Genomic DNA, 25,294 nt, shown 5'->3' on the forward strand with positions numbered 1-25,294 from the left:
CAAATTCAACGGTTGCTGTGTTTTTCCCTGGACTATTTTCTGGTTGTCACGCGTTGTTCAACCCACAAGACGTGAGACTATGCAGAAGTTTTAAAGTTTTGAAGATTGATTTATAATACTTCGGAAAAATGGTTCTTTTTTTGTCAGACTGTCCCGCGTCCCGAATCGGCAAACAAGCACTGCTCAATGTTATTTCCGTTCGTTAATGGGTGACTGGGACATTACGAACGTAATGGCTATAAACAATGGCGTTTGTGTAGGGATTAGTGTGAACAATCGTTACGGAGACATTATCATAAAGTTGGAGGCGCCTTTCAGTGGTCCTCGGTGCCCTTGGTGACACGGTACACAGAGAGTGGAGTTTGCTCAGGGTTCGAATTAGCTGACCTTTGACGACCTATGTGCACTTGAATGTGTGAAAATTTGAATGGATGCTAAAAGTTGCAATCTAGAAATTGTCTCTTTGTGTATGCGTGTGTGTGTGTGTGTGTGTGTCAGTGTGTGTGTGTGTGTGTTTGTGTATGCTTGCGTGTGTAAATGTGTGAGTGCTCGCCTGTATTTGTGTCTACTGATGTGTAGTATGTGTTTGTGTCTGTCTGTTTGTCTGGTTGTTTGTTCGTGTGTGTATGTATGTGTATGTCTCTGTGAGTGCATGCGTGCGTGCACCTGTGCGAATATGCATCGTGCTTTTTGGTTGTGTCTTATATGTTTGTGGTTCCTTCTATTCAATAGAATTGCACCAAAGATGCAACCACGCAATAAATGGCCCATATACATGTAGTACCACAAACTGTACTTCGACTCTTCCCGCAAGAGGCCCCCACTTCCAGCTCTCGATGGTCTATACTTTATTGCATGCCATCAATGGAAACATCTATCGCAATGCCAACTCCAGACTACAGATTCCATCAGCTGGATTTGCTTGGAATTGGATTTGACTTGACTTGACTCTGCTGGTTGGATTTACGTGAAGTTTGGTGAGGAAGGAGTTTTCCTATCGAAGTAATGAAAAGTTCAGCTATCTTGGGCTTCAATGTATAATGCACATAGCAAGTACATGTAATTGTAACGTTTACTGCAGCTGGTACTTTGCGGTGCAGCAGCGTCATTTGACGAGCTTTTTAAAAACTGCAGTTGTTTCCAGGCGCAAGAGACTGAAAAGTGAAAGGTGTTTTGAAAAAACTACTTTCTTTCCAATCAAAACACTCATTTGCCGAGACGGGAGATCCATTATCATTAATTTTTACAAAAAATTTCAAACAGAAATTTGTATCTATTATAGAAATTTATTCTGTTCAAATGTATTATTTAGCGCTCGCCTGTGGTGGTATTGTTGTTGTCGTTTGCCAGCGCTCATCATGTTGATGACGTCAGCACAAGTCAAGCCCAGGAATGAATAGTAGCGGTAAAGGCAGGATCTGAGTCAACCTTTCGGGCGAAAATCGCCGTCGTTTTCCTCTTCTTTTTGACGTTTTATGGGTTCCTGACCAAGCTACAAGCCATGGCCAGAGATACAGAAGTGAGCTGCTTGGTCAAGTACCTGGTTTTTGGCTTCAACGTGATATTTTGGGTGAGTACACGGCGGAACATCCAAAACATTTTTCTTCCTTCACACAGTGGTGTATGTTATGATGTGTTTTTAGTGACCCACTGTAAGTTACACCAGACAGTGTAGTGTTGTTTTTGCCATGTTGTATCACAATCTATGCGTACTAGAAACCACACAACACGATTATGTACCAGCAGGCTTAATTAAACCTCCAGAAACATAGCCATTTTTGCCTGTAAACCACATTCCTGCTTTTAAAAAATGATTAATTTTTGTACAGCCAAAAATGAAAGCAGAGGGGGGGGGGGTGAAATCCTATATGTATAGACCTGCGTGATCCATGGGATTTAGAAATCCCTGGAGTTTCAAGGCAGACAATTTCCTGAAGGTGGCCCGAGTCACGACTGTAAACAGCGTGGGTGTATTATAAATGTTTATGGTCCTCGCCCAGAAGCAAGACTCATAAATTATTTTGAAGGATATGGGTAACGTTAACGTTACTGCGGTACCAAATTAATTATCATTTCCTTATGTTTGTGGGTAGAACAGATGTTGAAATGTAACTTTTTTGCTTGGTTTCTAGACGTTATGTCGCCGTGATAATAGCCCAAAAATTTTGATGATTCATCTATACCTCGGACCTGTATATGAGTGAATGCTGTTTTTGTTTACATCACGTAACAAGCAAATCATTTGAAGACATATAGTTACGCAAATTATTGGTTAGCCAAATCACCCAACTGTCACCAGGTTTCTGTCTACCTCTCGCTGTCCGTGGCGTCATGGCCAATGTTCATATAAAAATCATTTATCAGAACTTGAGTCTTCTTGCAGTTGCACGAACCCCTATCCTAGTTGTGACGCCATGTGTACAAGTCACAGCGAAACGTCAACATTGACAATGGATCGTCTTTGGGCGAAACATTGTGGCAGCCTTTGTTCTTGTTTCGTAGCTTTGACAGTTGTGCCTAAAGTCTTTGATAGAAGCTCCTTGATTAAACATAGCATCAGTGTGCTAAACCAATCAAATGTAGAACATGCCAGTAGTTCCCTTCTTCAAGGTAAGAAAGACTCAAGTCTTTAAAGTCTGAACCTAAAGTTGACCCCATAAGCTTGCTTAGACAGTATTTTCGAGCTGAAAAGTATGATACCAAAAACACAATGTTATCACCAAACTGCAGAAACGAATCACCGTTTAAGCCGTATAATTCCCTGAGTTAAGTGCCTGGATCGTAACTTTTCGCGGCTGTCTGTTGCTGTCAGATTACAGTGTGCTTGATAAAGACAGACGAGACACCGCCATGGATTTCAAAATTAATTCTACGCCATAATTGACGGTACTGTTGTTGCACCTTGACAAAGTGTCCCAGAGTACTGCAGTTAGATTACTCCAGAGAAGTTGACCTTTAGGCAATCTATTTTTCTATGTGCTACATTAGGTTAAATCTTGTGGAAATGGATTATATATCTTGTCTATACAGGTAAAACTTGATAGTTCTGCATATCGACTGTCTGCCCTAAATACCTAACCGCCATATACTGGTATTTTCCAGGCAATTCCAGCTTACTGTAGTGCAAGGTCAAGTTCAGCCAAACCTTGTTTGGTCATAATTGCCAGGTAGTTCTGCAGCCTGGGACTAGTCCTGGTGATCATAAGGTCATTCTTTCCCAAGGGATAATATCAATCTCCAAAGTGAGATGGGACTATCTGGTTCCCAGGTAGTCCAGGTAATGATTATTGGCCTTGCTGGAACCAGTGAACTGTGAATACAAGGCCTTTTAAATGATGATAAAAAAATGTGTGTTGAAATAAACAGTTGTAATAGTTGTAAAATGTACATTAACAATTATACTAACTAGTAGATCAGGAAACATGCCTCTTTGTATATCATATGAATCCCATTCCAATTGTAGTGTTGCATTGGGGAAAAATTTTTGTTTATCATGACAAATTCCATCAAGTGAAGGAAAGACAGATGCTGGCTAGAACACTGCGGTTTGCCCTCTGTAAAATCAATTTACCAGTAATGATCCTACCATCATCCAAGTTTAACCATTACATACACCCGGCATCAATGTCTACATATAGGCAGACACTGTCTCTGATGGCCATCTTGTAATCTGGTGTTTTTCTGTAGGGATGAAGCAACTACACAGAATCAATACACTCTATTACCAGGACCTATGTACAAATGTACATGTGCATGTGTAGATAATCAGGGCTCAAAATACCACCTGCACATACAGGTTAGTGCAGGTAAAATTGGAGCTGTGCAGGTAATTCTGATGTCTACTTCCTCCAGTCCATGTGCTGGGTTTATATACTGTTGTGTGGATTTTTATTTGATACATTAGCTATTACCAAGTATAAAACAAATACTAGTAATGACAATGGTTTCTGTACAGTTTTTAGTAATGATCCATACTTTCTAAATTCTGAATGGTGCAGGTAAAATTTATCTGGTGCAGGAAATTTTCCATGTTACCATGCATCAGTGCAAGGATGCAGAAAAAAGGATTTCGAGGCCTGAAAATGTTCAACATCAACATCAGTGTAATCTTGCCAAAAACCTGTGCACATTTTCTGTAAACTGTTTTTAAGTTGGAAAAGCCTATTACTCAGGATTAATATGAAGGAGGAATCACATTGATAAATCATACTACTACTAGCTGAGCTAATGGCAGGGTACGGTTACAAACATGCGATCTCGGTTGTCCTTGCTTGACAGACTGAATAGAACATGTTCAAATATCGTGAATGACAAAGCTGCATTTCCTAATGTTAGTCAGTTTCTGCCCTAGAGCATTCTTCATGTCACACTGATAGCTCATTCATGAGCCACATACTTGAATTTATATATACAAAGTCATTATAGCAGCTAAGCTTACAGGCTTTTGCAAGGTCTGTTCTGTTTATAATGAAACCATAATTTGTCCATCTGTGTACATGAACCTCCTCTGGTAATAGTTCTAGGTCCTGAGGTACGTTGCTTATCGTAAGACTACACCTGTGCCCAATCAACCATTTACTTCCTTCTCTCAATGATTCATAGGAGCCACCAGGTACAAGTTGTGCCAGGTACGCCCCAGCACACCTGTATGTATTGTTGACACACATCAAAGCAACCTGGTGTTGCTTACAACTTACAGTTACATGTAGCCGTTTACTTGTCAAGCCTGTAAAGAAGTTTAGCTCATATTACCTTCCCTATTTTTGATGAGAAGTTTTATCACATCCAGTACTCAAAATACCATTTCTGTATCCTTGCACTGGTACAGGGTAACCTTCAAAATTACCTACACCAGACAGGTTTCACCTGCACCACTCAGAATTTAGGAAGTATGATCACGCTAAAAACTGTTCAGAAACCATTGCCATTATTTCTTTTATACTTCATAGGTTACCAGGTAACAGTCAGGTAACATACACCAGTCCTACATGTATATAAATCCAGTACAGACCAGTACAGGTAGACATCAGAAATACATGTACCTGTACAGCTCCAATTTTACCTGCACTAATCTGCATATTAAGCAGGTGGTATTTCCGACATATATATTTGCTGCTATTTTCTAGACTTGGCGTCCTTTAAAGAAATAAAAAAAAATATGAAACAGCACTTTTTGAAAAATGCACTATAGAAAGCTTTTGCTGTTATCTTCCCATGCAAGTCTTGTTGGAAAGTCCATTTTGATCCTCCATTGAATGCTGCCATAAATTCCCTCGTCTCCATTAAATGCAACAATTTTATGTGCGTCTTAATGACTTGCTTCATACGTGGGCCAGACACGTTTGCTAACAATCATCCGTATGTGACCTTGCTTGGCAGCAGCTACAATGAGGTTCCCATTACCAACAGTTATCCAGACTCAACTGAATAACACCTAGTACGTACATTTGTATGCAGGCTAGTGTAGCTAAAACTTGATCTGTGCAGGTATTTTTGATGTCTACCTGTACAAAAATTAACCTAACTTGCACTGGTCCTTGACAAAATCAGCCCCAAACATTAGGGTGATATATGACCAGCAGTGGTCAAAAACTGGGCTCTTCAAAGTGGCATCACAGCAGAGAACGTCGTAAAATTATGGTGTACTGTTACTAGGAACACTTTGTTTTTTGTTTTTTTGGTAACTGACTAAAGGTGCAGGTAAACTTGTCTGGTGCAGGTACTGTAATTTTAAATGTTGCCAGTAATACCAGTGCATGTATAACTATATACCTTGTAATGCATCTCAAAAAAAAAAAATGATGTGAAAATGATGTGAAACTGGAGTTATGGTTTGTCCATTATATTCATATTGTTACTCTTATTTTGCTGCACTGCGTCAGCAACCCAGCACCAGGTATAATCTGTTTATGTACACAGACAGGGTGTGGTTCTGTGTTGTAGTACTTGTGTGCGTCAGCGTGTTTGTGTATGCATGTGTGGACGATTTCCGTGTTGCCTTGGTCCTTTGTCTGGGTCCTTGCCTCAAGTTTGGATTGGTTTTTCTCAGAAAGGTTTTCAATGAATAATTTTTGACATGTAATTTCATCATATGTCTGGGTGTAAATGTAAACATTATAATTCACATGTAGGGCACATAGCCTTGAAAGACTTTATCAAAGAACAGAGCTTACATTTCAGACTACTCATATTGTATGTACCTAATTACATTTTCTTGCAACTTTAGATCTGGTAATGTAATTTGGTGATGGGAATAACAGAAGCCACTGTTACCATATACAAACACAGTGTCCCTATAGTAACTCTCTGTTTACTTTCAACATAAAAGTAAAGTATTACAGGGACCCTTTGTACATGTTTATGGACATGAAGAACTGTAGTACTTCAACAAGTATAGTACAACTTCAAATACAGTACAAGAACAAAACTTACAGTATGTCTTGTTATGTTCATGACATTGTCTTACATCATGTAGAAAATTGCAAAGCTGTATAAGCTTTAATTTTCACATTTTATCTTAATTTACAGATGTATTTTGTAGAAGGGATATATACGGACAAAGGAACAGTTAAGAGACCTACATTTTGTATATAAATTCACTGTAAGCAGAAATGGTTTGAATGTGAACACGCCAGGTTTGAATAGGTGATTTTGTACAAATCATCCGAAGTCAATACAGGAAGCAGCTGGCCCTGCCATGTACTAATGATAAATACTGGGTGTCCCTAACAACACATTCAGAAATAATCACACCTTTATTAAGTCAGGCACCACTCATTGGAAACCCTGATGGCAAGTAGCCAGGATAGGTAATATCATGAAACAGTTGTCGTTTCACACCCTATTCTGAATCTTTATATTGTGAAAAATCAAATTTCATTTCCCAGCAAAGTTGTGTGGTGTTAAGAAAATGGCTTGTGAAAATCCAGAATGAGATAATACAACTCCAGGAAAGATGATGATGCAGTTATAGCTTTTATTTATTCATCTAGTACAAAATGCACTGATCAACGTTATTCCAACTTTGTAGTTGAAAATCACTACCTGAGGATCTGAGAGTGACAGCTAAGAAAGACCATTAGCCACTTGCCTTACAACTTCAGCTAGAATCTACTTCCAACTCATCAGTTTTTATTGCAAATGCACACTACAAATCCTTTGATTCTGGAGATATGCTGCAAGACTGCTACAAGATTTGCTTGCCTTGCAACTTTAGGTAGACATCTACTTCAAACTCTGAGCTTTTACTGCAAATGCACACTAAAAGTCCTTTGATGCTGAAGGAAGACTGCTATAAGATTCAGTTGAGGAGCAGTCAGTAACTATGGTGAATGAAGGCGGGCGCAAAGGCATCCATGGAACTACAAACAAGATAGATCACATGGGAGTGATAAACTGGACAGACGGGGTGAGGGGGGCCAGAATGACGTCCATTTGTCAGAATTATGGCAGTGACCTACAACCCAGGAGATACATGTTAGGAATATAGATGGGCTGTCTTTGTGTTCTAAAGGTTGAAGACATGTGATTATATATAGGACAAATAGGGTGGGATAGTTGGTATGAATGTTGGCAACCATCCATTTATACTGTATACATAATTATGCTGAACACATGGCCAGTAAACTTGTAAAAAGGTGAGTATTGTGGAAGTATCATGATCAGAGAGCAAAAAAGTACCAAGTACAGCCATCCTGTTTTGACTGATTAGCTTTGCAGTCCATGATACAGACACTTCAGTGCATGCAAGTTTTGATGAGAGTGATAGTTAGATGTTCCTCAGACGGTGGTTTCCAGCCTTGTTAACTGTTTGAGGGGTATAGTGGATCTTGGGGACTAAAACTATAATTACAACAGGGCTGGACTCAGGCTAGGTGTTCCTATGAAAAATTTCCAGGCAAATGACTTAATTTTGGGGAGCATATGTCTGAAAGGCTGTGGTCATAGCACTGATAAGTGCAGAAATAGGTTTAGTAATAGTAATACGTATTTCAGGCAGATAGACTGTCATGTGTGTCTTACCAGTACCCATTTTTCTCCAGTGTATGCTTCTAACTTCCTCCAGCTGATTTGTGCTGACAGTTACACAATAGCATCACCAGCCCCAGTCTGAGTTCCTAACTCAAAGCCAGCCTCGCTTTATGACATCAAAACCGTTCCGAGTGATAGATGTGCGTCCGGCAGTCGGAATGATATCCCCACAAATTGGGAAGGGTTATGGATATCCCGCTTTGTTCGGCAGTATCTCTGAGGTTCTGTGGATGTACAAATAATGGCTTTGAATGCCAGTAAATGTAATATAGATGCCGGATCGCGAGTGCAGGGGGGAAGATGACTCATCGGGAAAGGTCGGAAGTTGGAGGAAGCCACGGGGACGTGATATGTCATCCGGTTCATATCAAAACTGCAGCGGGAAGCACGATGGCACGTTGATATTTTCCCTGATCCAAAGATTTATGGTAAGATACCTGTGATGTTATGAAGTGTCACAAGCCAGGAAGCCAAACATTCATATTCCTTTTGTTCAATTTGGTGGTGGATTGTGTTGTGGGGACAACATTGCGCCCTTATAAAAGGCTTTTACCTCCATGAAAAATGGAGGTATTGTTTTTGGTCTGTCTATGTGTGTGTGTGTGTGTGCGCGTCTGTCTGTGTGTGTGTCTCTGTGTATTTGTGGTAAGCATGAATTAAGAAGGCCTTTATGGATTGATGATATTTGGTATGTGGGTAGGTCTTTGGAAGATAAAGGTCAAGGTTAAATGTTGGCCTCCTGGTGGCTGACCACTGTACTACAGCCTGTTTTTGTCCTGCTATGTGTATGGTTATGATTTTTTGGCGGCATATACATGTAGTATCAGGATCAAGTGGTGTGGTCCCCCTAGCAGCTTGTTTAACTTGCAATCTTCATTTCTAAAACATACATTTGAAACTGAAAGTAGGACTTATTGATGTCTTGTCAGTTGTACCAGTAATTAAGTGATATTAGCGGTTTGGGACGATATCTCAAAACGCCAGTTGGGTTGGTCAATACCAGTGATAAGTATTATAGGGACTGTGGAAGGGATCAATATTCACAGAACACCACAGAAGGGCATGATTTAGTGATTTTTAGGGTTAACACAGTGGTAAAAATTATGTTGCTGCTTTTCTGAAATTTAGAAAAATCAAAATTAAAAATTACTAAGATCATGATACTTGTACTACCACCATTGGAATATACAGTATAATCATCAAGAATGTTACGAGGTGAATAACAATTAACATCAACATATTCATGTACAACATGTACTACTGTTACTTGTGGATATAAAAATTTAAAGGACATTTTTAGTACGTTAAGTCATAGTTAAAATGGTATAGAAATGCAAAATATTTTTTTGTGAGCTTAAAACGTTTTTTTCCAAAAAAGCTAGGTTTTCAAATTTTAGTTGGTTTTAGTTTACTTTTAAGTTGGTTTTCAATGCTTGTTGGTTGAAAACATTTTGTTTACTCGGTCCCCGGCATATGAAGTAAATTGCTTGTCGGTGATAAATGATGCAGTAGAATTTGTTGGTGTGATGTTTTATGTTTCTGCACCTAATACTACCACAAATGACCCATTCATCCTTGTAAAGTACAAGTGTGTGCCACCCACTGGTGCATGCATCACTCCCTTACTGGTACACCTGGGTCTGTTATCTTCTCTAAGCAAGGGTTGTACAGGAATACATTAGGCATGTTAGGTGTTGGGCCAGCCCAAGTCAATTTGTTTGCTTCAACACACAAGGCTCAAAACACCACCTGCATATGCAGGTTAGTGCAGGTAAAATTGGAGCTGTGGAGGTATGTCTGATGCACCTGCACCAGGTTATGCATACTTTATTTCAAAAGTTAGAGTACCTATACCAATGCAGGGACTCTGGATTCAAGCCCCGGCAGACTTAAAGATAGTAAATATGGGATATTTCATTATTATTTGCAACAAAATCAGAACTTTTCTAAATACTGAAATCTTCATGTTATTTACATGTCATGATTCCTGACAATATCATTTCATATTATATACTGGCATTGACAAAAATGAGCTAAAAATGACCAGCTGCAATTGTAAGGTTCCCTTTTTTTTATTTATCATATTATTTTTGGTGGTAATGATAACAACTACACATTAGCTACAATGTAGCTGTAAATTGGTTATTATGCTGGTAGAAGATTACTAAAACATACTAGCTACAAAATAGAAACATTACAACACATTCAGTATGCCAATGCTATTAGCCCCTTATGGATGTTATGAGTGCATTACAGTGATCATGGTTGGTGTACATACCGTATACTTCATTAGCCCTTTAAAGATTATTACTCAGCTATAAAGCGCCGCAGACGCTGGTAAGTCTACCGGGGTATAAAATGTGCCATTAGCGGCTAACTAAAGCAATGATAAGTCTGATAGATTTATAGCCCCAGATTGCCTCTCTGATTGCACCGCCGTAATGTACAGAATCAGCTCCGCAGTTAATCCAACTTGATTCTTCAATGATTTCGTCTTTTGTTTTATTGCCATATGTGTTCTTTCTATGAATTGTATGTGAAATTGTATTTGTAATTCAGTACAGCACTTTTGTTTGCATTGCACTAATCAGGACTCGAAATCATTTTTTCTTCATCTCTGCACAGGTGCAGGTTATGTTGAAAATTACCAAAAGTGTTTAAAAACCATTGTCATTAACAGTATTTCTTTTACACTTCATAGGTGGTAGCAGTCTAAGCACCAAATAAAAATCTACAAACTTACATTTGTAAATGTACATGTAACCCAGTTCATGCACCGGTGAAGGTTAGGTGCAGGCAGACATCAGAAATACCTGCACAGCTCCAATTTTACCTGCACTAACCTGCATAAGCAGGTGGTATTTTGAGCCCTGATGTGCTATCCTGTGCATATACAGTAACTCAGAGCCGACAAACCTGCGTTTCTATTCTGGTACAGCCATCAGCGCACAAGCTATATGCTAACTGCATATATGTCATTCAAACATTAAAACATCATCCTGGGTTTGGTTGGTTGCTTGTTTGCTTCAGAATACCACCATATTCAGTGGCGCTATGCTTCGCAAGTTACTGTTCACCCTCCTCCTACAGTGACGCCAACAGCGATATCGGAAATCCAATAGCCCATCTGTAATCGTCTACTAAAGTGTACCTAGGAATGGTAGAATCATTCCCCATACGAACAGTGAGGTCTAGTTACTGCTCTGCAAGCTGAGTCCAGGATGGCCCAGCTTCAATTATTGACTAGATTGTGAGCAGTAGATGGTACAGGAATGGGAGACTGGGTTTCAGAGGCACAAGAGAAGTTCAGGGCATGTACAATGTGATTATATTAAAGGCTTGTATGTACCGGTAACTATTGTAAGGGAGAGCCATATGGTAAAATCCTAAGGAATGGGCTGTCTGGTACTGGGTAAATTTAGCTTTGTGTGTCATCAAATGGCACAGTGGTTAGGCAAGCGACATGAGATTGAAAGGTCATGGGTTCGATCCCAGTGGTATTCCTAAACATTGTGTCCACTGCACTTTATATGAATGTTTTCACTACATCCGAGTGTAAAATGGGTACCTGACTTCAGTTCGGGAGATGCATTGTACATTTTGTAAAAGGCAGTGGAAGGAGAAGGATAGGTTCCACCTTCCAATACCGTAGACACAGTACGAGAATAACAACCCACTGTCACAGCCTCAAAAGGTTATGGGATTACCTTTACCTTTATTTTAGCATACAACTCAGAATAAAGTGTTTCACCTTTTACTATTACTGTGTTAGCTTTGACATTGTGTGTATTTTGCCATTTTGTATGACGATTATACAATGTTATGTATGCAAATTCAATGAACGAATGAAATACTGCACCTTTAGAATGTTATAATGATTACACAATGTCATGTACCTTTGTCTTGTTTTTTACAGTTGGCAGGAGGCTTCATTCTGGGCATAGGACTCTGGGCATGGTTTGAAAAGGTAAAACTGCTCACTTGTTTTTGTCTTCCTTTTAAGACAGCACATTTCAGGAGGTGTAACTCAATTTGTGCAGAGGCACCCAATTAGTGGTTTGCCCAGAATTAATGACCAGTCACTTTACACCATGTTTGTCCCCAGTGATTTTAGATATATGTAAATCTAGGCATAAATTTTAAAGGACTGTGGCTGAAATAATGATATTTCTTCAGGTGTAAACGAACTAGTAGCATTGAAATTAAGGAATGCTAGTACTAGTAACAAGTCAAGTCAAGTCAAAGTTTATTGCACAACGATTGTCACGGGTACAATGTATGGCAAATAATAACTTGTTGCTATGAGTCTATCATAATTCTACATATATGGTCAACAGTTACTGTGTTTGACAAAGTGTAATTAAGAACTGCTGGCTAGAAAATAATTAAACTCTACACGTGCGTTCTACATTACGCTAAACTATACTTATGAAGGGTACAGTGAGCAGCTGTACCTATACAAAACATATTCTATAGATGTTTGAGTGACTAATCTACATAATTATACATGTAGAATATATACAGACTACATGTAAATAATGTTCATGAAACAGGCCATGTGTGTTTTTCCTCCACAGGAATTACAATCTTTTTTGTCCCACATTTATAACATAGCTGATTAAACTGGCACTCACGGTTCTGTAAATTGAATGTAAGAAAATCCATCTCTAGCGGTGACCCATGGTGTGAGAAATCTAGGCCAACCTTGTTTGAGCTAATTTCTCTTCCCAGTAACCTTGTTTCCTCTGGGCTCTGGTCTTTTCAAAATGGTAGGACTCCCTCTTTCAATTACCTTTCCCATAAGTACACCTACTGTGTTACTTACAGGAGGTGGATTATTACTACCCTGTACTACAAATCTAATATGAATACCCAGGAAGCTTGTGCCCCACAGAAAAAGATTAATAACAAATATTTTCTTGATCTTTGGCAGGTTTCCCTTAGCGACTCCAGGCGTTTCAAAGCTTATGATAGATGGCAGAGACTTGCAATTTTCTCTGTGTTTATTTGGAGACTTCCTTAATCGTTGAAGTGGTATAATCAGGGCTCGAAATACTTTTTTGCATAGCTGTACAACTTAGAATGTAGGAAAGCATGGATCACACTAAAAACTGTTCCGAAATCACCATTTCATAGGTGGTTAACACTGACAATGTAGTTGTAAAAATTCACATACAACTACATTTATACCTGTATAGCCCCGGTCACAACCCGCTGTGCGTGCTTTTTGTCCGTACGTTTTTTTTTTAGGCCACGTCTGCTACATTTTTCTGAAAACGTGGGAAAGGAGTGGCGTCGACGCACGTCACTCGCACGTACGAGTGGTGAAAAAGTTTTACATGCACTTAAAGTTCTATGGCGTGTCTGCGTGCTCCCAAATCCGTAGGATTCCGTACGGAGGTGGTACTTACCACGCACAGATGCCCTACTTTTGCCCACGTTTTTGCACATAGACAGCACGCAGAAGCACGTACGGCGGGTTGTGGCCAAGGCTTATATGAACCCAGTACATGGACAAGTGCAGGTTAGGTGTAGGTAGGTGCAGCATTCAATTTTACCTGTATAGGACAAGCTGTGTTGCAGCAAACTGATTGGTCTGTGTTGTTCAACAGGGCACGTTTGACAACATTGCGAAGGTGGCTAATGTCCCTGTGGACCCTGTGCTCATCTTCGTGGTGGTGGGTGCCATCATGTTCATCCTGGGCTTCTCCGGCTGTGTCGGGGCGCTCAGGGAAAACATCATCCTGCTCAGATTTGTGAGTTTAGTTTTTAACCTTCTGACCGCTAAGGTAGCCTTTTGGCACCAAATTTGTATTAGTTACAGCATTAGGCCTAAGGGGGAAGGTTAGCAGCAACAAACAGTGATTTGAAGCAGAAGGAAATTTGGACATTGAAGTTTGTTAGAAGTTTGAAAAAAGAAATTTGTTAGAATCTAACAACACAATCGATTTGGCATCATGGAAGCCAACAATAAAGTAGCGTCTTAAATAATTTTAAGAACCACGTATTTGTCTCCAGCTTGAAGAAAGCAAACATCAAGATACTACAATACATGTACAACATTGCATCTAGCATATTTTTATTGTATGCACGTGGAATTACAGAGGACAATAAAATGAATAGAGAAATAAATACCAAAATACTGTCTACCTACATTTTGAACATTACATGTCAGTACAGAATAGTCGTATCTTCATATAGTTTGATACTAGATGTTTAAGAAGTATGAAGGTAAAAATATGTTGTGCTAGATGTACGTAAATCAAGTAACATAGATCAATAGAAGAGGAATTATCTACATGTAGTAATGAAAAGTTGTGTTTCTCCTGCAGTTTTCTGTGGTTCTCGGCATCATCTTTTTTGTGGAGTTGGCTGTGGGCGTGTTGGGCTTTGTGTACAAGGACTGGGTGAGTACAGTAAGGACATGGTCAGAAACATTACACATTAGCATTGCTAATTTAGAAAACCTTAAAGGGTTTGAGGAGTGCAGCATATATTAAACTCCCTCCCCCCTTTTTCCCCAAATGGAATGATCAAGAATGTAGACTAATATTGGTGGTGGAATAATAAATGTATTTATAATGTGACAGTGTTTTCCCCAAAGATAATAAGCACTGTGTTTGTAACAGTAATGATAAGTATTATCCCCATGAGAGTATTCCATGACACATGCAAATTTTATTCTTTATTACAAATCATTAATATTAAGCAATGAAATGATGTTAATGTGCTACATGTATTTGTGAAAAATGTACAAGCTCAGAAAATGGCACAAATATGCATTTTCGAGTGAAATTTTAAACTCATATCCTTCTTTAATGCAAAGAAGATGATACCTGTTGATTGGCTTTATTAGCACACCTTTACGACTTTATAGTGATTAAAAAACGAGCTGGAATGTCATTATATGAGGGCTGCATTGTCTATCCAATTTTATACAACTGAGGTTTTGGTAAATCATTGTGGCATTGAGTAGCAAGGGGGAGTGGACACAAGATCAAGAGGTCACGTGTTCGAATCTTTACCCAAGTTGCAACGGCAATACACTTCTCTCCCCACAGTTCAGGCAGCAGCTGGACAACTTCATCCAGGCAAACATCATCCACTACAGGGATGACCCTGACCTGCAGAACATCATCGACTTTGTCCAGTCCTATGTAAGTACATGTACACTGAAAGTCTGCAGGATATTACTCTATTCTGTAAAGGTCATAGTAATCTACCTTACCTTACTAGTATAAAATCATGAAAATCTGTTGTTCCTCACTAAGGTCATGAAAATCATGAAAATATGTTCATTTCTTGAGTTATCTTCTTTGAAAGATTTTAACCAAATTGACCCCGCAGTTCCACGACAATCTGGTTGGGGCACCAAACCTTTATCACTCGTTCCTCACATGAAAAGCTATTTGCCACCAAAAATATAAAAGAAAATCCTAGCATGTTTAGGACAAAAGATACAAAAACTGCAAGATCTGCTGGAATACCAAAGACAGTCACCAGTAGGCCTACATTTGACCTTGACCTTTGTTTTCCCAAGACGTACCCACGGACCAAATATCACCATCCATCCAGGCCACAAATATGTGGAAGCACACACATGGATAAATAAAATGCATTTATAAAATTTTCTTCAGCCTGACTAGTCAAAGAAAAGCGTTGCCTGCTATTGATACAAGTATAAAAGACCAAAAATATTTATATTCCAAGAGTACTCTCTCTGCGATTTCTTGCCAATCCCTCTTCATTGTCAAGCCCACATGCGATAGCATTCCCCTCCTCCAGGCAGTGTATATATATTGCCTGAAATAAAAGCATGGCTCCTGGCCGGGCGCCAGACGTTTGATGTTGTCCATCATGTTCAGCGAAGGCCACTGGAGGATAGATAACTTTCCGTCTCCATCTTATCAAGGCCACGGGCCTTTTGGCCGGAGTCTGCCGTAATATAATGAAAGAGTTGGGCTCCATTAGGGGTGGATTACTGTGTGCTCTGTGCGAGAGATAAGTGCTTGGCAGGCAGACCTGTGGTAACCTATGGCCAGCACATGGCCCTGGGTAAGGGTCTGTATGGAACTATGCCAGCTGGCAGAACCAATCTCCCCAATCAAACTGACTTATAGCTGATCCCAGTTCACCCAAATCTGATGCAAACTTGGCTCCAAATTTTATTCCCCTAGCACGGAAGTCATGCCTTAAGGGAAATATAAATTTTTAAAAATTTCTGTGAAATTAATTCAAAGAATAAATGGGTGAGGTTGTATAGCCTTGCACATTTATTGTTCAACCATGTCGGCATAAGTGGTTATTAAAAAATGCAGCAGAACATTTCAATGCAAAAGTCCCCAAAGGATTACCAGTCTTGGTTTGAATTGCTTTTGTGCATCACAAAGTCATGATATGCAAACCCTGGATGGAAAAACCATACAGTGTGAGGTACATAATTATCATGTAGCTTGCAAGTTTCTGTATGAATTTCATTTAGAGACTTCGGTTGTACAGAATGACTGCATGAATACATCAGTATGTCATGGATATTATAAATGCTGAAAATTAAATTGTAAATATTTCCTTCAAGCAGATTATACCAGCAACCAAACTAAAGAGATATACCAGTCTACTTATTAAACCTATATATTTCATTTATCATTTCTGTCATTTTTTAACCAAGGTTGCTCAGATAATGCTTGCATACTGCCATGGGTGCCTTTAGAACTATTGACTCATTGATAGCTGTACCAGGAAACATGTCAAGGACACGTCTCCAGCCTTGTGGTTTCATTAAGTTTTCAGGAGACAGCCCGTCTCCCTGTTTTGGTACCAAGACTCCAGTTATAAAGCTCCCATTGTAGCTTCCAGCTGAGACCAACATCAACATAACCCCAAAATCAATAGACGATATGACCTTTCCAACCATTTTCAGTTAGGCATCGCAGTCGTTTCTAAATGTGCTTCTGTAGTGCCTCGATGAGTGTAGCTTCGTGAATACTTATGAAGCTCTGGTCGCTAAGTAAAGGTATATTTCAGCAATTCAACCCCATTTAGTTAAGCCACCAGGCTACTCAAGCCTTCTTAGGTGATTTGAAGGAGTAAAACCATAGAAGAGGAAAAGCTTCGACACTAGGAAGCTCTTTTATCGTTTCCCACCTGTTAAGTATTAACAGATTTAGTTAACAGTGATGAAGGGTGATCATAAGATGTTTTTCAAAATAAAAGGGCAGTTGGGAATAAGAAATTGTAATGCATGGTTGGATGTAATTGAAATGAAAGGGGAAGAAGGGAAAGACCCATACCATGAATTCAAAGCAACCAATTGCAAGAGGCCCCTCTGGGACATTCCGAACAGCTAAACTGATCAATGTACGGGAATAAACAAGAAATCTGAGATTCCAAACCTCCAGAAAATATATAGTGCATCATGTTCACAATGACTGCTGACAATTTCAGACATCACATTAACAGCAATGTTACCAGTAATGATGAAAGATAGGTGATATCACAATTATCATTCACAACACAGGCTTATACACCCCCTTTCTGAAAGTAGTGTGGTATACCCCATCAGTCCCACATGGCTTACTACATGTAGTATCTTCTACCACACCGCATACAGCATGGGATGTGAAACTATTTTAGTTTTGTCCTGAAAAGACAGATACTGCAGTACAATAAAAAAACAAACCTTCTGTGAGTTATAGCACAATACACATATGAAGATCAAAACACTATTTCTCCTTCCCTGGAGGTATTAAATACAATGTGTGCTTGTTTCCATGTAGTTCCAGTGCTGTGGAGGGAAGGACTTCAACGACTGGGAAAACAACATCTATTTCAACTGCACACTGAAGGCCCGCGGGTCCAGAGAGGCCTGTGGGGTCCCCTTCTCATGCTGCAAGGACCAAGGGAACAACAACGTCCTCAACACCCAGTGTGGATATGACGTCAGGGAAGAGGAAACAAACGTATGTACAGGACTAAACAATGGTTCATGGCTCTCCTGAGCTGTGTACTGTAAAGTTATGTATGTGTTGTGGGTTGCTTTCTTGTTTGAACCATTGTTTATTCATGAGAAGCTTAAATTGGCCTGCAGGACACTTTTCATTGAGGTCATGAGGGAAGAGGTTCAAAGATACAGTTTACATTATTTAAATGGTAATAAATCTATACACATATTTTTAAACATACTTGGTACAGAATGTGCTGTATCTATGCTGAATAGTCATTGTTAGTACATGTATTGAGAAATACAGCATATGTGCTGTGTGTCACTGGTGACTTCTGATAAAAAAGGGCCTCTTGTGATCACTTTAAAAACTGCAACAAAATGCACCGTAATGTGTTGTACAACAGAGATACTGAGACTGTTACAGCTTATCTGGTAGGCTGATAATTTGATTGAGTGATAAGCCCAAAAATTAATGGTGGATGGCTGCGTATTTGGGAGATAAGAAATTGAAAACTATCAAGGTGGGGCTGCTAGAAAATTGGCTGGATTAGCAAGATAGGGGGGGTGGAAGGTTGTGCCAAGAATGTGCCAATTGTGGACTTAAAGACCAGCCTAAACTGCCAGGAATGTATGTAATCACTTTCCCAGATCTCTGCTAAAGGAATTAAGTTCAAGCTTGGTGCCAGAAGGGTAGTAATACTGGGTAACTCGTGAATCCTGAGCACAGTGTCTCTTCATTATCTGGAAGTTAATTGAATTGAATAAAATAGAAATTAATTTATCTATTTTGGGGTGTGTTTCCCATAGAAAGCAGGCATACAAACATAAAAATACAAATAAAGTAACCATCACACATGAAGTGGGTACACCTGTACTTAGTACCTTTACTAGAGAACAAGAAATAGCCATGCCTTCAAGTACCAGAGTTGTCAACCAAGAATTGAGGTGTTCAAGAATTCATTCTTACCTAGAACTATCGCAGAGTGGAACTCACTGTCACCAAGTACAGTTTCAGTTTCAGTTTATTTATTTAACCACAAGATACACTCAGGTCATTTGACCTGCTTTTCAGGTAGATCTGGGTACAATAAAAATGCAGAAACAATACAATGATAACAACACAGTACATAGCACATAATAGCCATACAGCAGTACAAATACAATATAATTACAATGAGTTTTTGAAGGCCGTTACAGTTCGGAGCTTTCTCTGTTCTATCGTGAGCTGGTTCCACAGCACTGGACCCTGGTACTGCAGGCTCCCTTTGTATGCGTTAATGTTTGCCGGTGGAACAACCAGCATGTGGGGGTCCCAATTTGCTAACTGGTTTACAGCTAACCGCGTACAGTAGGGGCATTGTCAATAGATAGCTTTAAACAATGTCTAGAGCTAGAAGTTCAAGGGTTAGGTGTAACAAGTTGATCGCGCTGTGTGCCTGCAAAGCTGGTGTGTAGTTTTAGGAAATAAGTTTTGATTTCACCTACCAGTATCCTGTCAAAATCTTTGGAACCAGTCTTAAGTCATCAAAGTTTGATGTGCTAGCCTGTACGTACATGTATGATGTACATGTATGACAAACCTGTGTTTCTGTTGTTGTACAGCCGAGTGCACGAGCCTTAGCCATCTACACAAAAGGTTGTGTGCCTCAGTTTGAAGCCTGGCTGCAAGACAATTTGTTTGTGGTGGCAGGAGTGGCCATAGGAATAGCACTGCTACAGGTAAGACTAGTTAGGAGTACACTGCGCTTCTTGAGTTATCCTCCTTCAAAAATTTTAAAACAAACACCACTGCAGTCCCAGAACAAGCTGCTAGAGCACCCAAACGTATGCCACTTCTTCCCAAACACAAAAGTGATCTACCATGATCCAAAAATTTGTGAACCTAGCATCTCTAGATCGTAACAAAACCAGAAGTTCTACTGCAGTACTGAGAGCCTATACTGAAAAATTGGTATCATAATGTTTGATTACATACTAAACATTCATGTGTGATGTTACATGTTTAACCTTCTCCCTGTTACCTAACCTGTGTAACCAATACAGATTTGGTGCCTTAGCAGGATGAAGGTTAAAGTCTTATTGTCAGAGGTGGATCAATCTAGGGGTTCTTTTGGTACCCATTAACTCTACTGAACTCATTTTTATACCCAATTTGGGAACTTGATATCTAGCCAAATTCTGAAATCACAAGGAATAATAGTATAATATTATAATAAGAATGAAACTAGAGTTCCACGATCTCATACCTTCGCCAAATGATGTTAGCCTTTATGACTAAGAAATAATAGATTAATCCCCCTGATTGTGCAAATAGGATCCTATATTGCATCAATTATATCTGCTGATCATATTCTATACCAGAAGACAGTCTTATCTTATCAATGCATGCCATTATAGCATGTCCTCATAAATTATGCAAATGAGGTCCTTATTTGAATAAGTTATGTTTAATTATGTTCACCTTCACATAACTTTCAAATATCCCAAGTATGAAATTCCAGACATTACCAATATGTAATTATAACATTTTCTCACTAATTATGCAAATTAAGTCTTCATTTGCATAATCAATATCTTCCTGTATTTCTGACGTTCTGAATTACATATGTCACAAGCTTGAATAGTCCTATATCATGGAATGCAGCTGATTTATAGAATTTCCTCATTAATTATGCAAATTACATTAATATTTGCATAATTGTAATATTATTATGTCATGCATCACTTCAGCTACCTACATGCCAAAACTCAGGATGATCCATCAATCGGTTCTTGAATTATCCGCCTTTAAACGGTTTTCAACTAACACCCCTGCAGTTCCAGAGCAAGCAGCTAGGGGGCCCAAACTCACGTCACTTCTTCCCTATCACAAGAGCTACCTACCATCCAAATTTCGTCAGCCTAGCATGTCTAGATCACAAGATATCAAAACCGGAAGTTCAGCTGCAGTACCATAACAAACCGCTAGGTGGCCCAAAATCTAATCAGTTCCACGTCTCATCAAGACCTACCCACCTACTAAATATCAAGACTATCCATCCAGGCGTTCTCGAGTTATCGTGCTCACACACACACACACACACACACAGACACACGAACGCCTCTGAAAACATAACCTTCTTGGCGAAGGTAATAATAGTACATATATTTTATGCTGTAATAAGTATCTTCATGATCCATGATCCACCCCTGAATAATCCATTGTATGTGTTCATGTACATTTATGTGTTCTTTGAGCTTTTCCTGTTGCTACATTGTACATTCCCTATCTATTCTGTCATAGTCAGCTTCTGCATTCTACCCAGTTCCTGTCCCTGTCTTCTATCACAAAACCAGTCCTGTCTGCTTATGTCTGTTTAAAACATTAGATTTTTTGTCCAAAAGCATAGAATGTCCATCCACTTATTTTCAATGTATTCCAGCAGTATGGTAGTCTTTAAACAAATACATACCATCAGCATTATTGCCGTGGATACATGTATTGTTCAACATACTGTGTTCCATTAACTGATTAACCCCAGTCCTTCCCCAGACCATTCAAACCCAGTGTGATTTTCAACTTACCCAGAAATGACAATCTTTTTTTTACCTAAGCTTAGGCAGTGCATGTAGTAACACTTGTAGCAGCTAGTTTTGTCATTCTCTGATTGCCTTATGCTTGTATATGCATGTATACAATGTATATATTGATCTATACAGGACTGGTATACAGTAGCTTACAAGTACATTATTGGCAGAACGTATATATACTGTGCTTGCGTGAAGCCTGTATTTTTCATGGTTTTCTTTGAATGTTTGGTCAACACAGTACTACAATGTGAAGTAGATCTCCTACTAAACTTTTAAAAACTATAGAGAAGATGTCATTCTTAAATACATTCTGTGGAAGTGCCATACACTGTAATACATTACAAGTTTCATGCAGGTACAGTACAATGTATGTTCTGCCAAAATACCAAGTATACAAACAAGTATTTACATTCTACTGAAGCTCACCTATATGCATGCCTGTACCAGTGATCTACTGATTGCATGACTGTCACCTGTCTGACTGCATGTTTCATGTTTCAGGTGTTTGGTATTTACCTGGCCAACAGCCTGGTCAGCGATATTCAGGCCATTCAGGCCCTCTGGTAACCCCCATGCACAGCTTTCCAGGGCGGGGCGGGTAAAAACGCTTTTGCCTTCTCGCTTCACAAAGCTGCCATGTCTGCCTCTGTGTCTCTGAATTTTCCAGGACTTACTTCATTTCAGTTCAGTCTGTGCTGAGTGGTGAATGCTCCATCCCTATAACTCATACACTTACTAAGTGACTTACATTCTTGAGAAAGACAAAAACAAGTTGAATCTAGTTATTCTGTCTCAGCACTGTCATTGTTCCAAAGCTACGAATGATCCTTACACTGACTTATACAATATAGATAACTTTTTCAAATCACCTTTGATCATTCCGCCCACATATATGACAAATCAAAACATTTCCAAGAAAAGTTTTGTTTTTTTCAGAAGATTTGCATTACTGGTTTCCTTTTTTTTTCCTACTGTAGTAAAACTTTACAGTACAATCTCCATACATTTGTATTCTACACAATCATTGCGACGCAAGTTACCTATTCTATATCTATGACATTATACATGACATTAGACATTTGTATTTCTCTCCACAAAGGTTTTTCCTCTCAAATCTTTGAAATGTTCCTAAACTACATGTACATTTGTACTACACGTTTAAAATAGAAGACATACATGTGATTCTCACAGTGTTTCATTGTGACCAAGCCATAGAGTAGAATGGTATAGAAAAATAGCTATGATCCTAGTAGTGAGGCAATGCCATTTGGTGACATACTGTATGCAGGAAGGTGAGAGAGCTTCATATCGAGTCCTTGAATGTTCTGGAGTGTACAGGACACAGAGGCAGCCACGTGCAGTCTCTGGGCTGGTATATCTGACCTGAGTTGACCTGGGACCTTCCCTCATCCTGATTCAGCTGACCTGTCTCTCTACCAATCTCTCAGTTGGGACACTGTGCAGTTAGAGCTTGTACAAAACCTTCATGGTTTCTTCTTCACACCTAGTGCTGTAGTTCTGTTGAAGTTTAATCTAAGATTAAGATGTACCATAGTAACTAATGTTTTGGGAAAACATATCTGGCAAAATCAGACAAACAAACAATAGCAGTAGTAATACATGATATTACATGATATTACTTACTTGATCTATATCCTTGCTTTCTCAGCACTATGTGTAGTTCTTAGACGTTATACCAGTAGTACTGGGAAAGAAAAAGTCTCAAAAAGGCAAGAAAGAATAAAGAACAAGTAAATATGAAGTCCTCTATATTATCATTTGACAACCATGGTATTCACAATTATGGCATCATTTCTCCAAGTTGCCTTGCACAGTGTCCCTACCTTTGTCCTACAGTACTCTTCCTTAGCAACGTTTTGTCTTGGATCCTTCTCCTTGAGACTTTTTACTAATCCAAGGCAGAATGTTGCCGGTTGTTTCCCTTAGGCAGCAATGAGAGATGCCAGGCTTTGCTTGGCATGATGGGAAAGGAAGGATTTGGGATGGTCTCCAGCCCACACATACTGCAGCCATGCTTGTCTAGTGAAGGGAGGGGCATTGTACAGTGTAGAATAGAGTGACAAAACTGAGCAGCCAGCTGATACTCTGTACAAAATACATGTAGAAAATACATGTATTTGGAAATAAAAATTACATTAAAAAAATTAAATCTCTCTCAGGGTTACCGTACTGTATTTTGAAAAATTACCAATCTGGAAAGGAATGGCAGTATACTCTATTTTCATGCTGGACCTGACAGATTTTCATGGCATTGAAAACAATTTTACATACACATGTAAACAATATCTTGTCACTCTGCCCAACATTGGAATGGCCCAACCTGTAGCTGCATTGCTTACTGTACTCATCAGGATAGCTTAGTCATCATTGTACATACATTTTCTGAGTCTAGTACCCCTGCTTTTTTTGTTGCAGAAACTCTATAGATGTTGAGAGCGTTCTGTTACTACTACTGTATTTAGGTTCTTTAATAGTGATTAGATCTTCTTTTTGTTGTAGTCTAATGTCAACAGGTATATAATCTTACATTTCCTTTATTTATAGCTTCAGCAATGATCTTCTGTGCCATCTTGTAGCTACAGATTTTGTTTTGTAGAAAGATTATATTTAGAATCTGTATTACTTTATCTTGCTTTGCAATATATCTAATTTCAGGTCAATTACAACATTGCAGTCTTCATTATTTAGTTAGTCTAGTCTAGTTTAGTTGGTCAAGCCTTATTGACTTATTATTATTTCTTTTCATCTAAACAATACAGTACTTTATACTCAGTATGGAATAGAAAGTACAGTTACTGTGATGATATTGTGGTTGACATTAGTTCATGTTGGTACCAAATTATTGTGTACATATTGCACAATTATTGTTATCATCATTTTTCTGACTGACAGAGGCTTTGTTACATATAATCATATGCTAACAATACGTTCAGTTAATTCTGTCAGGTCATTGGAAAACTTCATTCATTTTTCTCAGTTATAGACAGTAATGATTGCTCTTTGGACTAAGGAGGTTAAAGAATTGGACCAAAGACCACTGTCCATCTGAATCTCTGTCTGACTCTGTTTCAGATCCTGGGAATCTGTTTTGCAAACAGCCTCATCAGCGACATCCAGGCACAGAAGTCACGCTGGCAGTTCCGCAGGTAGACCGTCAGGTCACAGGTCATCCAGCCACCTTTAACCCTCGGGAAGAGACCATCACATCACGGGGGTGGAAAAGAATCTACTTTTATGTGACGATTCAGTGTAAAATATCTAACATTTAAGGATCATTGGATATATCTGAACAAATTGGACATTTTTTTACCAATTACAGGACCAGGAACGTATGGCTTGAAACCTAAACTAGTGGTGAATCAAACAGATTATTGTTATGTATGTCCCCTTCCTGAGTGATGCAAGATATCATAAACAAGGTTGAAAATGATAATGATACAGTGTCTTACTTTACACCAACATTCTGAAAGTATTTTAATATTCTCCCAGAAAAAGTGTAACACAGGCCATGACCTTATCCATTGGGATACATGTATGAGGACCTATTTCATTATTAAGAAGTGGAACGAGCCACAACAGCATTTTTTAAATGATTTTCAAATTTGTCTTTAATACATGCTTTAATACCACGAATTAAATTGTAGTCAAAGAGATTCAATGCATGCAAATGTAACCAGAAAAAAAATTCTGCTTTTCTGACTTGTTTCTGAAACTGATCCATTCTCACAC

General features: G+C 38.9%; 1 protein-coding gene across 2 annotated transcripts; it reads left to right on the forward strand.

Moving 5' to 3' along the window:
• The first annotated feature begins 1,352 nt into the window (after positions 1–1,352).
• Positions 1,353–25,238, forward strand: LOC109485475 (tetraspanin-5-like). 2 transcript variants are annotated; one of them, XM_019789123.1, is made up of 9 exons: positions 1,353–1,570; positions 11,948–11,998; positions 13,644–13,787; positions 14,364–14,438; positions 15,093–15,188; positions 17,808–17,990; positions 19,577–19,693; positions 22,046–22,142; positions 24,638–24,739. In XM_019789123.1, exons 1-8 carry the CDS (start codon positions 1,502–1,504, stop codon positions 22,109–22,111), a joined length of 801 nt encoding a protein of 266 aa, XP_019644682.1. In that variant the 5' UTR covers positions 1,353–1,501; the 3' UTR covers positions 22,112–22,142; positions 24,638–24,739. The 2 variants fall into 2 exon arrangements, with proteins under 2 accessions (XP_019644682.1, XP_019644681.1); XM_019789122.1 differs by lacking the exon at positions 22,046–22,142 and having other exon boundaries at positions 1,354–1,570; positions 24,638–25,238.
• Positions 25,239–25,294: the final 56 nt, after the last annotated feature.

The sequence above is a fragment of the Branchiostoma belcheri genome, unplaced genomic scaffold (assembly GCF_001625305.1).
Source record: "Branchiostoma belcheri isolate BF01 breed outbred unplaced genomic scaffold, Haploidv18h27 scaffold76, whole genome shotgun sequence".
Lineage (NCBI taxonomy): Eukaryota > Metazoa > Chordata > Leptocardii > Amphioxiformes > Branchiostomatidae > Branchiostoma > Branchiostoma belcheri.